The 17,606-nt window shown below is 33.2% G+C and overlaps 1 protein-coding gene across 1 annotated transcript in view; it reads right to left on the bottom strand.

Annotated features, from left to right (window-relative positions):
- Window positions 1-7,073: 7,073 nt before the first annotated feature.
- Window positions 7,074-17,606, bottom strand: part of CDH10 (cadherin 10) — a 164,182-nt gene continuing 153,649 nt past the window's right edge. Inside the window, exons 10-12 of the mRNA XM_032279052.1 lie at window positions 12,271-12,379; window positions 11,056-11,307; window positions 7,074-8,126 (exon numbers count right to left, since the gene is read on the bottom strand). Of these exons, the coding sequence (XP_032134943.1) occupies window positions 7,636-8,126; window positions 11,056-11,307; window positions 12,271-12,379 (852 nt within the window). The 3' untranslated portion in view covers window positions 7,074-7,635. The remainder of the gene's footprint in view (window positions 8,127-11,055; window positions 11,308-12,270; window positions 12,380-17,606) is intronic.

The following is a 17,606-nucleotide window of genomic DNA, read 5'->3' as shown; positions in this document are numbered from 1 at the left end:
GAGGTACTGCTAGCAGCAGGGCCGTGATAGGGGAGTTGCTGTAGACCAAGGGCTAAACTCCACACTCCTTTCAGAGAATCCCTTCATGATTACCAAAATCTCTTCATGGTCACCCTTTATATACAATCAAAAAGTGACTGAGACAGATCTCAGTGGATTAGAGGTTTATTTTGACAAGCTTGAGGATGCATCTGGGAGAAAGAAACCCAAGTCACAGTAGGACCTGTGACCTATGCTCTTTCTAAAGAAGGTTTTGAGAATTTCAGCATTTAAAGGGGAAAGGGTAAGCAAGAGGGGAGTTCAGTGAATTAGCACTCAGTGAATCTACTTTTTTTTGAGATGGAGTCTTGCTCTGTCACCCAGACTGGAGTGCAGTGGCATAGTCTAATCTCTGCCTCCTGGGTTCAAGCGATTCTGTTGCCTCAGCCTCCTGAGTAGCTGGGATTACAGTTGTGCACCACCATGCCCAGCTGATTTTTGTATTTTTAGTAGAGACAGGATATCGCCATCTTGGCCAGCCTGGTCTCAAATTTCTGACCTCAACTCATCCACCCACCGCAGCCTCCCAAAGTGCTGGGATTACAGGCGTGAGGCAGCCACTGCACCTGGCAGAGTCTACTTTTTACATGAGAAAAGAAGGGAGTGAAAGGAAAAGTCAGTTATGCATTCCTCTTATGCTCAATAAATGTATGTTTTACTTAATATTAAATTAAGATTACTTAATTGAAGCCTGTGGAATTACATTTATCTGTTTGGGAACAAAAGAAAGGCAGTGACTCGGTTCCCAAGTTTAACTTCCTTTTGGCATAGTGACTGTGGGGTCTTAGGATTCTAATTTTCTTTCATACACATTTTGGAGAGGGAGTTCGAGTTCTTACAACTCTGGTCATCACTTCAACATTCCTTTTCATCACAATCGTTCTCAAAATCTCGCCTAAATAACATTTTTTTTCATTCATTCTTCCAATTACCTGGAATTGGAATTCCCTTTATTTGGCCTTTTCATAGTCTTAGAATATGAAGTTCCCCAAAATTGTGACACAGATTTCAACTACATTAGAACAGAATCTGAAAGGGTAGTCATTCTCTGACACTAGTACTTATTTTATGTTAATTCCTTCTGTCATTATCACTGGTACTTTGCAAATATTCCAAATATATTTGCAATGTAACTTCACTTTTTCTCAGATTGATGTGTCTTTTAAGGTTTATTTTTAATTTTCTAAAGCAATTAAGCAAGATTATTACTAACTATCATTTATTCTTAAAATGGTGGGCCAGCACTGTTGTATTTTGGGGGAAAAAAAAAAACAGTTGTCATTGTAAGAGTTAAAGAAAGAGGAAAGAAGCAGGAAACTCAGCTGGCAGTTATAGAGAGGTTTTCCTTAGTTAAAACCTGAGAGGGACTCCTGGTGCTTTCTCTTATGGACTAAGACTATATGCTTGTTTTAGGGTGAGAGGGCTTATCACAAGAGTATATATTGGTTTTAGGATGAGGGGGCTAATCATTTGGAATGTGTGTGTGTGTGAAGTTTATGGTAGGATTGGAGTCTTTCTGGGAGGAGGGGAGGTTATCTTGGGGCAGACATCTTTCCAGCCCAGAGCAGGAGTTATCTTGGGACTAACATGTCTCTGGTCACGGAGGAGTTTGAAATGTTTCTGGTTGGAGATGTTATTTTTGGCTTATAGTTATACTGACCTTAGCCACTAGGCTTATGCCCTTTGGACTTAGGCAGCTTTTTATTAAGGTGAACTTTAGAATGAGGGGCTTGTCCAAGATAGAGATGTTCCTGCCGTCGGTCATAAAATGAACAAAGGAATCACTAAGGCACCTCCTCTAACTTTAAGTCGTTCACTAACTAAAGGAAGTGGCAGAAATATTGCATACATACAGTATGTTTATATGCCTACTTAAAGTTCAGTATATGTGATAAATTTAATAGTTAAAAATTTGTTAATTCTTTCAACAAATGTTATTGAGGTCCTGGAAGATAGACGTCATTCTACTTCTTTTGTCATCATAGTGACCAAACTTACAGTTAATGACATACTGTCATGAATTTTACATTCTGTCTGAGGGAGGCAAAAAATAATCAGTGCAAACAAGTAAATGACATAACATATTCAAAAGGTGGTAGCATTAGGGAGAAAACAAATGGAACGTAAAGGATGGTACAGGGAAATACTATAGTTTTAAGAGCAGATAGGGTAGACCTCAAATCAAAACCAGCATTTGATCAATTAATCAAGAACTTGAGCTAGGTAGGGAGACCAGCTGGAAGAAGAAGGAATGGTCACTGTGAATACAGGAAAGCAAGAAGGAACAGTGCTGAAGAAGAGAACAGAGCGAAGTGAATAAATGGGAAAACAGCCGAAGAAAGGTCAAATGGGTATGGGGAGGCTTTTTGGCCATTGCGTTAGTTTTCTACTGACTAAAATGACAAACGAATAAAGAGTTTAAAAGAAGGAAATGACCACATAGGCAACTTATTTTGAAAAGATTCTTTTGACCTCAATGCTGACAGTTGAGTGAGTGTAAATGGGGCAAGATGGAAAACTATGAGTTAGGAAGTTAATTGCTCCTAACAATTGAAGAAGAAGGTATTGGTGGCCTGGATCAGAAATAGAAATGGTGTTAAGTTGTAGAATAATGTGTGTTTTAAAAAGAAAACAAATCTGTTTGGAGGTGAGATTTGCGAGAGGTAGGGTAGGAGTGACTCCAAAGACATGGGCTTGAGCACTTCACTGGAGGAAAGCATTGCCCATCAGAGCCGAAGCAGACTGCAGGTGAAGCAAGTTTGGCATGTGTTCGTGGGGAAATGCGTGGTACTCTTCTGGATATGTCAAGTATAAGATGTTCCTATTAAGTAGTAGTTATCTTTGGAATTTCAGGAGAAATTCAAACGTAAAGAATAAATTATCTGGTCACAAGTTTTAAAATGACAATTCAAATCCTCATAGCAATGAAGGAAGAAAAAACCAACTTGAGGGAAAGTAGTATTCTATAAAAGGATTTTGGAATTCAACCTCTAGGCAAGAGGTTTCAGTGAGGTATTTGACAATGAGAAGTATAACTTTTTTTTTTTTTTTTGCTTTGAAGATTGCTAATCTATCTTTCGGTTTTTGCTTTTATTTATTTTTCTTTTCTTTCATTTGTGTAAAAATAGATGCGTCAGCAAAATGCAAAAATTGTATTGCAGGGAAGGAGAGAAGTTTGAAGATTGTTACAAGGACAGTGTTCAAGTGAAAAGTATAAAGGGCTTAACTGGAAGAAGAGCATCTTATATTAATACTGCAGTAATTCGCAAGTCTATTTATTCACCAATCTTGTATGCTATGGGGATATTAACACATTGGAGAACTTACTTCAAAGATTAAACTTATTGCCAGACACTTAAAGATTATTGCAATCTACTTTAAGTTTATGGCAAAAAAAAAACTGACAAAGTGGTGCTTAAGATGGCAACAAAAATTTCTTTTAAAAAAAGAATAGTAGTAAATTAAAGCATATTTATTTTGGGAGTTTCTATAGTAAATGTAAACTGATATGATACATATGGAAGATAAAGAAGGTCTCAATTCTAGCTTGAACAGCCACAATTGATGATGAGGCCTTTAAAGAATGACTGTAGGAAATATGTAGAAAACGTACTGGAGAGAGGTAATGAAATTGTTTAGCATTATGAGTGACTATAACGTGCCAGGGACTGAGCACTAAGAAAATAATGGACGGAAAGATAGACCCTGTCCTGGAATTAAAGGAGCCCACAACATTTTAAAATTAATTTCTTACTTTCCATCTTATATGCCATTTAATTATTTTGGGGCATATATGTAATATTTGTTATAGAATAATTGACTAGGGGCAGAGTCCCTAATTCAGTTGTTGCTTTTGTACCTTTGTACAAAATAATTGTATGTGCTGTATAATTCAGTTCTTGCAAATGTATGAATTTTTTCTCCTTTTATTGCTCACCAAAATCTCTGAGACAAATATCTAACATGATTAATAATCGAATTCTGAATGAATGCAGGGATCATACCATCCTTCCATTCTTTCATCCATTTATTTAAGCACAAAGGACTGACAATGAGTAAGGGATTTTGAAATGTGCCTCTATTTTCTTGTTAATAGGTATGTTAAGCTGAAATTTTTAATGAAGACGTGAATATGAGTGTCTGTGTATTTGTAAACTGAAAAACAAAAGGAAAAATTTCCTTGAATGTTATATGGCATCTAACATGGTCATATTTTATATATACATACATGTATAAATAACAAATCTATAAATTATATATAGACACTTAGGTAGATATATTGATAAATGAATACAGATAGGTAGATATCTTTGATCCTCTTTGATCCTTAATCTTAAAAAAAACCTGAATGTTAAGTTTTTATAATTTTAGGAGATCCTAGACATCTAATTACTCACACTTAACTCATATGTCTACAAATAAATATCTGTAATCCTTGAAGTGGCATAAGAGTATCTACTTGATATACAGAGAAATCTCAGCCTGAGTATGTATCATTATATAAATTTTATTTGATATCTTGTTGATAGTAGAACCAATGATAATTGATCAATTTAGTCACCAATTCTTTTTTTTTTTTTTTTGAGATGCACTCTTTCACCAGGCTAGAGTGCAATGGCATCATCTCAACTCACTGCAACCTCTGCCTCCCAGGTTCAAGAAATTCTCCTGCCTCAGACTCTTGAATAGCTGGGACTACAGGTATGTGCCACTATGCCCAGCTAATTTTTTGCATTTTTAGTAGAGACAGGGTTTCAGTGTGTTAGCCAGGATGGTCTCGATCTCCTGACCTTGTGATCTGCTTGCCTTGGCCTTCCAAAGTGCTGGGATGACAGGTGTGAGCACTGCACCTGGTCAATCAAGTTAGTCACCACTTCTAATGATCAAAGATTAGAAATCATCTTTTCTTAGATTATTTGTATATTTAAATTATGAATAATGATAGCAAAATGACTTATTTATTTACTGTTTAGAAAAACAAACAATGGGGCATGGCATGGTGGCTCATGCCTATAATCCAAGCACTTTGGGAGGCTGAGGCAGACTCACTTGAATCCAGGAGTTTGAGGCAAATCTGGGCAACATGGTGAAACCTCATCTCTACATAAAATAAAATAAAATAAAATAAAATAAAATAAAATAAAAAATTAGCCAGACATAATGATGTACACTTGTAGTGCCTGCTATTGAGATGGTGAGGTGGGAGGATTGCACTCCAGCCTGGGCAAAAGAGTGAAAGCCTGTCTGAAAAAAAAAAAAAAAAAGAAAAAGTTTAAAAAAATTAATAATAGTGAAAGATATTGTCTTTTTTGCCATCTTTACATTTTAATTAATAGAAAAAACCATACAGTAATATAAAGTAATTATCTATAATTTATTACATCTCTAGGGTTTAAGACATCCCTTGATTTTATAATAGCTGCTCACAAAATATTTGGTGAATGAAGGTATACGTAGATGAATAAAAGTCCACATGTGTTCAATGAAATCAGTGTTATGGAGAGAGGGTTGTTTTAGTCCCTAGACAAAAGAGATTTGGGACACAGAACAATCTATATATTGGGCATTCCTTTGGGAGGGCATAATGTCAGGGAAATTACTGAGTTTAAGCAGGTAATTATAGGCACACATTTTAAATTTCAGCATCACCAATTAATTTTTAACATAGCACTTTCAGTATCAACAAATAAGATAGCTGTTACTGAATAATTTCTGTGCAATATAGACCTTATATTGACAAAGAAACCTCTATATTATTATTTTTCCATTGTTTACTGATTTTATTTTTAATGAGTAGTTCTTTCAGGTTATCGAGGATTTTCTCTGCTTTTAGTTCAATATATATGATCAAACATTGTTGTCCCTTAAACTTTGTCCTTTTGACACCTAGCCTTCAGTGAAAATAAATGGGTTCTTGGAAAAGAGGAAGTCTGCCAAATCGTGTTATCATTTATCTTTGTCGCACAACTGTATTTTTAACCAGAATGTATCTGCTGTTTTTCTTTTATCATCAGACTAACATGCAAACAAAAATATCTGTGTTTAGCGTGATGTGATGTGGGCCCTTTGAGTCTGGAAGTTGGGAAAATATTACCATTTAATAAGACTGAAATAATTCTACATTAAGGACACATTAGTACCGCACCTTGATTCAATACAAAAGTATGGCATTTTCACTAAGTAGAGAGCACACAGATCTTTGATATTATTTACTATATACTCAGCAGGGAATGTGGCTTCCTAGTCTATGCCCAACATAGTAACTCTTTTAAAAATAAATCATGTTGTGGAAGTTGAGAAATAAGGAATTGGAATCAGTGAGTGTCAGCTAACTTTCATGATTCTTAGGAACTCTGGAGAATTAGCTGCCAGTGTTTAATTTTTTTAATTTTATTTTCTTATTTTCAATGGAATCATTGACAGAAAAGCAGGCTTTGTTACAAACAAATGTATCATGCATTTAAAATCTTGGCATAATTGTAATGCTGTGTCTTAATGGAATATTCAACATTATTACTGTCATTAGTAGGCATTTTCAAAGTCACCATAGGGGGTAAGTATATTTTCCATTAAAGGATTATTTTAGTCTGAAATCTGTCTGAACTATTATTCTCTATAAGCTTTGATGGCATGAATTCCATAAAAAATGAGAAAATGTTTTGTTCTTTCGGATATAATTTTAGTGAATATAAACAAAATGAAATTACTGCATCGCTGGCGTCTTGGTATATTTAGAAAGGATGGTCATGTTTTAAGTTTGTTTAAAAGAAACATTTTTATGTGTTTCATAAATTTTTATGTGTTTCATAAATGGCTTTTACTTTGAATATGAAGAGTTTTCCACATATCACAGCATATCAAGACTTACTGGAAAAAAATAATTCTTACCTCAATCATATTAATTTGCTTAGCACTTTCAATACTAATGACAATAACATTGTGTTCTTACCTGTATGTAATGTAATTTTGTATCAAGATATTGAGTTCAGGGGGAAAGTCTTCCATCCTAGGGAAAAAACGAAGCTACAGACAAAGTAGTTGTAAAAACTGGTTTATTTTTTTAAAAATAAATACAAAAATATAAATATAAAACATTAGCAGATAGAATTTGATGAAATGAAATTGCACAAATGTCTGTATACCAGGTTGCATATCACACCTACTAACACCACATGTACATTTTTTTTCAATTGAATGTACAGAACAGGATATACCTTAAAAGTTTTCTTCACCTTTTTAAAAGCTTCATTTGCATGGGCAGGGCATGTATCTAACAGAAGCGGCTTGTTTGTGAGGTTGCTTAAGGGAGGACTATCCTGTTCATGTTTCTGAAATTATCTTTTATTTACTAAGATGGACAACACTGTATTTCCATAGCTTTGGCTCTTGGAAGTGATTAAATAAAATGTTGTATATATTCCATGAGACATCCTACAGGAAAGAATTAATGTAATTAATGAACAAATTAAGAAGTAAATGGGGAAAAAAAAATTGTGCTGACTGGCAGGAAAATGCTCCTGAATATCGAATATCGTGGAGTGGAGACAGCGTGGGTAGAGTTACTTCCTCTTGTTTGAACAGAACATACATCCTACGTTAAGAGTCTTTGTCACTTTCCCCGCCACCATACATTTCTGCTAGCTTATTAAACCGAGGACCCCATTCTCGGAGGTAATCGTAGTTTTGGTCTCCTTCAGTAGTACCTGATTCTAATGAACTCAGAGATTCAGCAATGGAATCATTTCCTTCATAGGCATAGGTTGCAAGGGAGTCGTATGGAGGTGCAGTGGGGTCAAGGTCGTGCTCTTTTAGCCTTTCATTAATGAAATCCCGGACGTCCGTGTTATCTGGAGCCGTAGGAGTCCTCCGAGGAATAAATAACGTTTCAGGAATAATATCTCGCCGGAGCTTTTTTTCCTCAATGGCTGCAGGATTCCTTAGGGTGCCGATATCAAAGGCCTGGGTGTCCTCCTCTCCACCACCCTCATCATTATAGCTCACAATGTTGTCTCTGATATCTTCTTTTGACAAGATCAGAGGCTCTTTCTTTCGCTGTCTTTTCAAAGCTGCAAACAGCACTACTATAACTTGAAAAAAAAGACAAGGAGATACATTAGAGGTCCGTTCAAAATACTATACATAACGAGTGGAAGTACTATAAAGTGGTTTAAATTCCTCAGGCTTTCTATAACAGGTTAGAATTTAAGATCAATTTTGTGCTTCCCATAGTTTGGGGGAGGTGTCAGGGAGATGCTGAAGAGTTTATCAAGGGTGAGGGGTGTTTAATATCAGTGTGCCTAATTTATTTTTAAAACAATGTAAAATATTCCTTAAATATACTGGCTTACACTTAATCTATTTTTCTAGGAACCATTTAAGAAGGTTCCTCATTATACAGATAATATTTATCTTTTGTATTAAATAGGAACATAAGATGCTATATAAAATTTGCCTGTATGAATCTACACAAACTGAATTCAGCTTCAAGACAATTTAAAAGGACAAAATTTAGCTTACTTTTTTCAAAGCCTTTACACAATAGCAAAAAGCAACATCCTTCATAAAATATTGAGTACTGACTTTTGGTTAAATAGCTTTGCTGATGGACTTACATAGTTGTTGTTTTTTTTTTTTTTTTTTGGTCACTTCATTAAAAGAATGCTGCAATTATTGAAAAAAAATGGGTTATTTAGAATTATATGGATTTAGAAATTTCTAAGGGTTTCCATGAAAATATATATCTTGCATGAGACCCACCCCTAAAAATTGTTAGATTAAATGATGGCAAAGAGTGTATTTCCCAAATTACAACGTTGAATTAACTACCTCCCCCAAAAAATTCATACAAAAATGTATGAATCTTGACTAGATTCACAATAGAAAAGTATATTGCTCAAAAAGGACATTTTCCCACTTCAATGAGAGACAAACAATACTAATTATATTCATAATAACAATGGTAATAGCATAAATCATGAGAAAGTTAATATCAAATTCTTTTTATTGCATTAGAGTTTCTCACCCTTACTCATTATCCCCAAACATTTGATCCTCAACTTTTAAAAGGATTTGAAGGAAAAAATGAATTCAATGAGATAAGAAAAGGATAGGAAGACTCTTACTGGATACATATATGAAGAACTATTGATACAGGTATTTATTTACCTTCAGAATACACATTTAAAGAGTATGTAATTTATTGTATTATTATATGAAGGAGTATTATGTTTTCTTTTTTATTAACATTGAATGCACAGACTAGTTTGTCTTCAACCTGTGTGAGAGGGCAAACAATAAACTTTTTTAATGTTACAAAAAAGAAAGTTTTGATCCACTGGTAAGTGTTCTTGGCCAAGTAATTACAAAGTAAATAGGCAGGGAACACAGTAAACACATACTAAAAACTTGCTACCATGAATATTATTCTTTCTAGAGACTTTCGTTTTAATTACATATTTTAATAGAATTAGTTTCTATGTGATTTAAAGTATAAACCCTCCAAATAAAGATTTATATTATTCCTATTTGCAGTTGTGGATTCAACTGTTATAAAGCACATTTATTAACTTTTCCTCAGTGTTTGTTGTATTAATGGTAAGTCAAATTATAAAAATAAAGTATACCAAATTGTCATTCTATGAAATAACATGAGGTTTGTATTCTTTCTGGTACGGAGAAACATTTTGTTCTGGCTTGTATTTCATAGTAACAGGTTATACAATGCATATTTTGTAATGTGCATGTTCTCATTTGCTAAATTACACAAAAATCTAATCTAGAATTGTTCAATTCATCCATTCAATGATTTATCTGTCATAAGTAATTTACCTTTCTGTTATTTAAAAACAGAATGAAAGTGTATAAATGCTATGATAAAAGTAGAAAAATTGAAACTTCTATAGAATGAAGTAGGCATAATCAAGTCAAATAAAGAACATGGAAGTAATGTTAATCAATTTTTTTATTGTTGCAGTTCTTAGTTTTATATAAAAATGTGCTCTCTTTTTATAATCACAAAAATAGTATTAGGAGATATACCTAATGTAGATGACAGGGAGATGGATGCAGCAAACCACCACCATGGCATGTGTATGCCCAGGTAACAAACTTGCATGATCTGAGCATGTACCCCAGAACTTAAAGTGTAATAAATAAATTTTTAAAAATATTACTACAATTTATTATCATCTACATTATTTTAAAATTTAAGATGAATGCTGAATCTTTTTATTCAACTTTATTTTGTATGTATGAAAAATTAGCAATTATTGAATATAGAAATACTTATGGAAAGTGCTTCTATAGGAAGTTTTGAATTGCTTTTCTAACAAATGCTATCAATTTAACCTTTGTCTTTTTTTTTTTTTTTGTCTTATAGAGATTAATTAATGTCCACCTTCCAAAGCTGGAGTTTGAGACCCTACAATTCTCTTACAGCTCTTCCAACTCCTATTTGATTACTGTCTGGAGGATGTTCCAGAAGAACCATTGCCACAGACTCTGTTACTACATAACTCAGGAGGAAAGTAATGGGCCACCAATAAACTATTTGGAGTCCTGGCCTTTGATGCTTCTCCTTTCATTTATTCACTGGACCTAGGTTCAAATATCACTTAATTCCATCAGAACATTCAGCATGACTAGCAAGAATTTTGTCTCTCAAATTTCCAAGCTCCTACACAAGCCATTCTGCGTTCATTTTTCTTGCCATTTCCTTTGTTTACTGCAATGTGGTGAAAAGACAGTTGTTTTTTTCTACATATTTTGATTCACATTTGAATGTATTCTAGGCCCCATTAGGTAAAGTTTCACGATTACTACTACTGCTACAAAAATTCTTTATATATTCTGATCAAATAAAATATTTTAACATAAAGAATATCACATAATTTATGTCTACCATAAAACTTGGGGTTGGTTTTGGGGGGTGGTATTTTAATAGCAACAATTCTTCTTCAAAAACATACTAAAGTAAAAAGCCTAGAGAATGCCCCCGTTGTGTTTAAGGTTTCTTACCCAGTAGAATGATGATGCAGAGAAGGATGGCGATCAAGGCCCCAGTGCTGAGGCCGGCAGGGAGGAGCAGGGCTTCAGCACTGCAGGACTGCATGTTGCCTTGACTGTCACAAGCGCACACTCGAATGGTCAGGGTGCCTGTGCTGCTCTGAATTGGGTAATCGTTGTCTGATATCACCACAGGCAAGAGATAGGTACTGATTTCATGTCTATTGAATCCATTTTTTCTGGTTAAGATTCTGGCAGTATTATCTAAAATAAAATTTAAAATTTACAAATGGTTTGGGATAGTAAATTTTTCTCAATGTGATAACCAAAGTTTAACATATAAATAAAAACATATTTATGTAAAATATAAAATTGATATACATTTTTCTAAAAAATAAGTACAATGCAATTAATATAGAGATAAGACAAATAATTAGCTTTAGAAATATACTATATATTGTTTATTTGTTAGGGTTTCATGTAATTCCTCAGTACTGTTCCCAAAGCGGTAAATTTTTATAAGTAAATCATTTGCCAAGATGACACAGATGATAACAATTGGCTTTTCTCTTTTCAAAAAACTTATTTTGCATACTAAGAGAAAAGTCATACTAAAACTATATTTTTAAATTTATGTGCATCTGTGCCTGTGTGCTTACACATATACAGAACACACAATTCCATATTCATGAAGAAAATGAATTAGCTAAATTTCACACATTGTTGCATGGTTTAAATCAATAACAAAGTAAAAAAAAGCCCTTCAAGAAACATAATATCTTGCCATTGCAACAGCACCTTTGTAACAATGCCTTTGTACTGGCTTTTCTTTTCATTCCCTTATGCATATTTGGCTTTGGTGAATCTGCTGCTGCTTAATCTCACTGAAGTCTGCTCAAGAGTCTCACTGAATCATTTATTTCTCTACCTTATATGTTCTATATTATTTGTAAGAATTATTTCCAGCCTTTATAATCTTTTCAAGACTCAATCATTTCTTTAACATCCATAAAGAGACCTTTTTCACATATTTTATTATTTTAAAATAGAAGAGAGTACACATTGCTAAGGAAGAGTTTACTAAATATATCATTAAATACCTGATTAAAACAAAATTGCATAACTCAGTTCAATAAATAGATATGGCATATATATTGCAATGGTTATATTAGCGAAATTGCCTGTTTATGTCATCATAAGTCATAGTGAACGAGTTCTAAAATTTACCTTCATTATCCTGTACAGTGAAGTTTGGATTGACAGCAGCTAAACTGAAAAAAAATTTCTGTCCACCTAAAGGGTCATCTTTGTCTACTGCACTTATCGTCTGTATTAGCTGCAGAGAAAGAAAAATACATCTCAATATATCTCTTATCCATGGGTATAATCTGTACTTTTTAAAGATCTTCATTTTGTCTAAAGTTTTTCAAAATAATTGGCTTTTGTTTCTTGTGAATGTATCTTTGAGTTAATCCATCTTTTAACTATTACGCCAATTTTAATAATCTCTGCCTCTCATCTCTATCTCTCGGATCATATCCTTTACTTCAATATGCTAAAGGAAAATATTATATTCTTTGAGGTTTTGTTAATTTAGATATAGCACAAAATGAGATTTTATATGCATTTACACATTGATCTGGAAGAATTTGTCTAATATCAGAAAAATTTAGGAAATTATTGTGACTATGCTTTGTTTCTTCCCAAAAATAAAGTGAAAAATGGTTGAGGAATGTAGACATTTTATAGGTAATATTATATATTACTTTTTAACAGTCTTAAACATTGTTATAAACTTCGACAGTCAAAGTTCAATTAATTTACACTTTCAATAAAATTATATTTTAAAAATTCAACATATGTATATTATGTGGGAGTTATTTTAAAAGGGTAAATTCTGACTGATTTTACTGTAAGAAAAAGCATAAGAAGCTATATGGTAGCAAAGTAGACAGTGTAGCCCCTAATACATAATCAGATCACTGCTTTTCACATATTATATGATTAACTCATATACAAATATGTATGTAAAATGTATACATGCGTAATAGGTAGTTTTTTTGCATGTTGTTCTTTAACTTATATTTATAATAAAATTTATATTTTTTACGTTCTAATTTTTAAGACAGCCTCAAATGTTGTTAAATAAATACACTGATGCCTATGTAGTCAAATTTATGCTTAACTAAGAGGAATATACTTTTTACTTCATTAACTCAATGCTGTGTGGATGTTGAGTGGAAATATTTGTTGCTGATATTTTGTTGGTTTAGCAAGTGATTTAAGTTAAAAATATTATGTAAAAAGTTACAAGAAGTAAAGAAATTATTACAATTATCTGTCTTAGATTACTTTTCTTTTTAAGTGTCTTATAGCAATAAAATGTGATACATTTGTGGCACTAGTCTATTTAATTACAGCCCTAACCATTTATTTCAAAAGAATACAAGAAATGTAAATGGACCAAAGATTTATATTTATATCCCAGAAATAAGCCTCAAGAAAAAAATAATTTAAAACTTTGAATCATTTTAAAAGCATATTTTAAAAACAGCAACATAATTATTTGACTAAATTTTAATTGGAACTTAAGATTAAATACAAGCAATAATTATTAAAAAACAAGAGTATATATCTATTAAAATTAATGAAAGAAGTCAAAATATTGTTAGCTAATATTACTTAAGATGTGTCAATTCAATGAAAAAAATATTTCTTGACTGGTTTCTTGTCTGTCAAATATATTCTCAAGGATTTCCTTTTTAAATTGTGATTTATAAAATAATTGAAGAGAAAAAATGGCATAAATTGAATAACTTCCAAAAAGATAGTGGACTAATGGAACTCCTTAGTCACTGAGATTAATATTTTAACATTCACATACAGACACAAAAAGTGATGGAAATGTAAAAATAAGACTAATAGCCTTTGAAAATGGAAATTCAAATGTCTCAAAGTAAATACACATTTGCAACTGTATATTTTCTCTCAAAATAAATGTACAAAATATAATTTCAATTTATTTTTATGGATCAAAATAATGCAGTTCAAAAACCAAATGGTGACATCTTTACATATATCTCTAAGAAATTATAAAAATTAACATTAAAATCATTAATTAAAATGTTATTTTAATCAAATATTATAGTACTATTGATTTAAAGATCAGTAGTTAATTTATACATTTTCATTGAATATTGTAAAAGGAGTAAGTCAAACTCACAGTGATGATACAAACAAAATGGAATCATATGTTGCAGAATCTTATCATATTACAATATGTTTTTATGACCTGAAGATGTCTCTATTGCAGATGGAGGCACTTACATCCTTTACAAGATAATAGTTTCTTTTTTTTTTTCTTAAGACATTACTTCTAGTGTTCAACTTCTTCATATCCAGAATTTACCTCTCAATGAAGTTTTTCTTTCCATTTTCACCATATATTAAAAATCGCAGTGCTTTTGTTTTGGTAAATGTGCTGTAATGACTGGTAACAGATATAATAACTCGGCAACAAGGAGATAAAATTATTTTCCCTGGCTCTCTGTAAGCATCCACTGTTTTTTTTTTGTCCTGGAGACACTCATTTTGATCCATTTCCAGCAAAAGAGTTTGCCATAATTAGGAAACAAACAAAAACTAGTGATTTCCAGTATTCATTTTGAGCACATGAAGAAAAGTGTACAGATAAGTCATTTACATTTTATCTCCTTAGCAACAATATAATTGATTTACATTTTAACTGAGCTATTCTAAAATAATCTTAAATCAACTTGAGGAATGTTTCAGTGATCATACTATTATGGTGTCTGAGACAATGGGTTTTATGATATATGATGTTAAAAACTGGTTAAGTTGTTGTTTTTTTTTTTTTTTTTTTTTTTTTTTTTTTGAGACGGAGTTTCGCTCGTTACCCAGGCTGGAGTGCAATGGCGCGATCTCGGCTCATCGCAACCTCCGCCTCCTGGGTTCAGGCAATTCTCCTGCCTCAGCCTCCTGAGTAGCTGGGATTACAGGCACGCGCCACCATGCCCAGCTGATTTTTTGTATTTTTTTTTTTTAGTAGAGACGGGGTTTCACCGTGTTGACCAGGATGGTCTTGATCTCTTGACCTCATGATCCACCCGCCTCGGCCTCCCAAAGTGCTGGGATTACAGGCGTGAGCCACCACGCCCGGCCAAAAACTGGTTAAGTTTTAATATGTTTTAGCTTTTCCTGTGGGAAGACGTGAACTTTCTGTTAATGAGAACATTTCCTTTGTGCTGGTATAATGCATGCTTTTCAGTTGTTAGGGAAGTAATAAGGATCATTCTATGGAAAATATGTAATGGGATATTTTTGGTGTCATAAAGGCTTATTTGCTATTTGGTTTGATATTTGTTGATAGTTGAGATGTGGCTTGATAAGTCACTTAGATACTATTGAAGGGAAATAGAAACAACATATCTCCCTAGAGAGACACCTTGGGAAATCTGTGATATTAAATCCTTTCCATAAGGATTAAAATTATTAAAATGTATTTTATTTATTCAAAATGTATTTTATTGACTGCAGGAGTAAGAATGAGTGAGACAAGATAGAAGGAAAAACATAAACAGCCAGCCCTCTGTCCTCCCTTATGTTGAAGTCCTCTGACTCTGAGATGGAAAAGGGGAAGGGTCAAGAAGCCTAGTTCAGGCACGAGGGGGGACTACTAGTACTTCATCAGCTAAAAGTTACATTTCTAAGGAAATATTCTACCCTTAGATCAGAAAATAGGCAAGGGTAGGGAATAGAAAGGAGGAGGGATGGCCATGAGTTTTATTTCTGTCACCTCATTTTGTCCACAAACCAAAACATGTTGGTGCTCTAAGTGCTATTCGTCATGAGCGCTTAATTCAGGGGAGTGCTGGGTGGACTGAGATACTCTGTAAGAAACTAAAGCACACCTTAGAAATCCTGACATTCTTCTGCTTTCCTAGAAGGGGAGTCAGAGCTAACAAATTAACGTTAAAAAGGCTCTGAAGAATTTTATCAAATTACCACTTTGATTTTGCCTGCTAGGATGTCATAACCTAGAATTTCATCACTAAATATATAACTGCTTAGTTTAAGCAAGGCATTTTTCAGCCTATGAGACCAACGTGACATCTAACAAACTGGTCTTACTACAAATTGCTTGTATGGGAAGCTGCTGCACACACAGCCAATTCCACAGAAAATATTAATCATCCTCTTCCTATCAAGTCGGTCAAGGCAGGCTAAATCCCTTTTTATTGAAATCATCTTTTATTTGATTTGCCTTCAATATGCCAGCTGTTTTTAAAATGTCCAAAAGGGATAGAAAAGTTGTGAGCCAGTTAGAGTTAAAAAGAAAATAGGCAGAAGGAAAATAAACAAACATACTTTCTATTTTGTATATTTTGAATACATTTGTAAATCAGTATTTATAATGACTTGAACGCTCTGAAAAGATATCTTTTGAAAATCAAATAGAATAACCATAGAGGGAGCAATGTATGCAGCAGTGGCAAAGTGGGTAATTTATCTCTTAGAGAAAAGACTTCAGCTTATATCATGCTGAGCCTGCCAAGCAGAGGACGATTTGGAATGGTATTTTTGGGGCGTGCACTGTTTCATTAAGTAGTAAGTGGGAAACGGCTAAGTCATTTAAATATTCCAAATTAAACATTTCCATAACATTTTCAAGTAAAAAAAAAAAAGAATCAAATTGCAGCAATTTTACCATATTCAAACAACAGACAGGCTATTGAATTCTTGTTAGAATCTTCAAAAGGAAGAATTTGAATTATTCCACAATATAATTTGCATAAAAATGTAACAATGACATTGATGTTTATAAAGAGTATCAAATAATGTCAAAACATAATACAATTTCATGATGGTTCCTTTTTTTTTTAATAAAACACATTTGATTCCCAATTATCATTTATACCACGCAGCTTCCTTCTGTGAAGATAGCACTCAAACCAATTAAGAGCATTCTCTTTCAGCCATATACACTGGAGCTTTTCAATCAACAAAACGAGCCCACTGAGGAAAAGACTTACAGAATTATAAACAAAGCTGATGTACAAAAAATGTTTTAAAGGACTAAAACCAAGTCATTAAGCACTTCATATGTTGCTGTAATGATGAAATGCAATGGGTAAGTCTAAGAAGCGAACTCTGCTGCCCTGCTTCAAAGCCATAGCTGCATACATCAGAATAGTGATTCAATATTCTGCTGCTCCCATACATTTGTCTCTAGTTTTCCGCAGCATTCATCTCTCATCTCTCTAGCAGGTTGCAGTATTTATTTAATGACACAGCAAGGGGTTTTAGGGGTTTGCCTGTCTTTGTTTTTGAAAGTTTTAAAAGTAGGTATTTCCTCTTATATTTCAACTTTTGTGGCCAAAATACAATTTTATCCATGCATTAGAACTTTACAAAGGAAATATGAAACCTGGTATATGGCTTTTAAAGATATTTTCCCTTTTAAAAACAGCAGTTACTGTTTTTAAAAATGATATTATTGGGACTGTATAGGAGTGTTTCTGTCTCTGTGAATTCTTTCCTCT

This window comes from Sapajus apella, unplaced genomic scaffold (genome assembly GCF_009761245.1).
Source record: "Sapajus apella isolate SASKATOON/1434 unplaced genomic scaffold, GSC_monkey_1.0 scaffold11, whole genome shotgun sequence".
NCBI lineage: Eukaryota > Metazoa > Chordata > Mammalia > Primates > Cebidae > Sapajus > Sapajus apella.
Note: the sequence above shows the minus strand (reverse complement) of the source record. Positions and strands in the feature narration are given on the sequence as shown.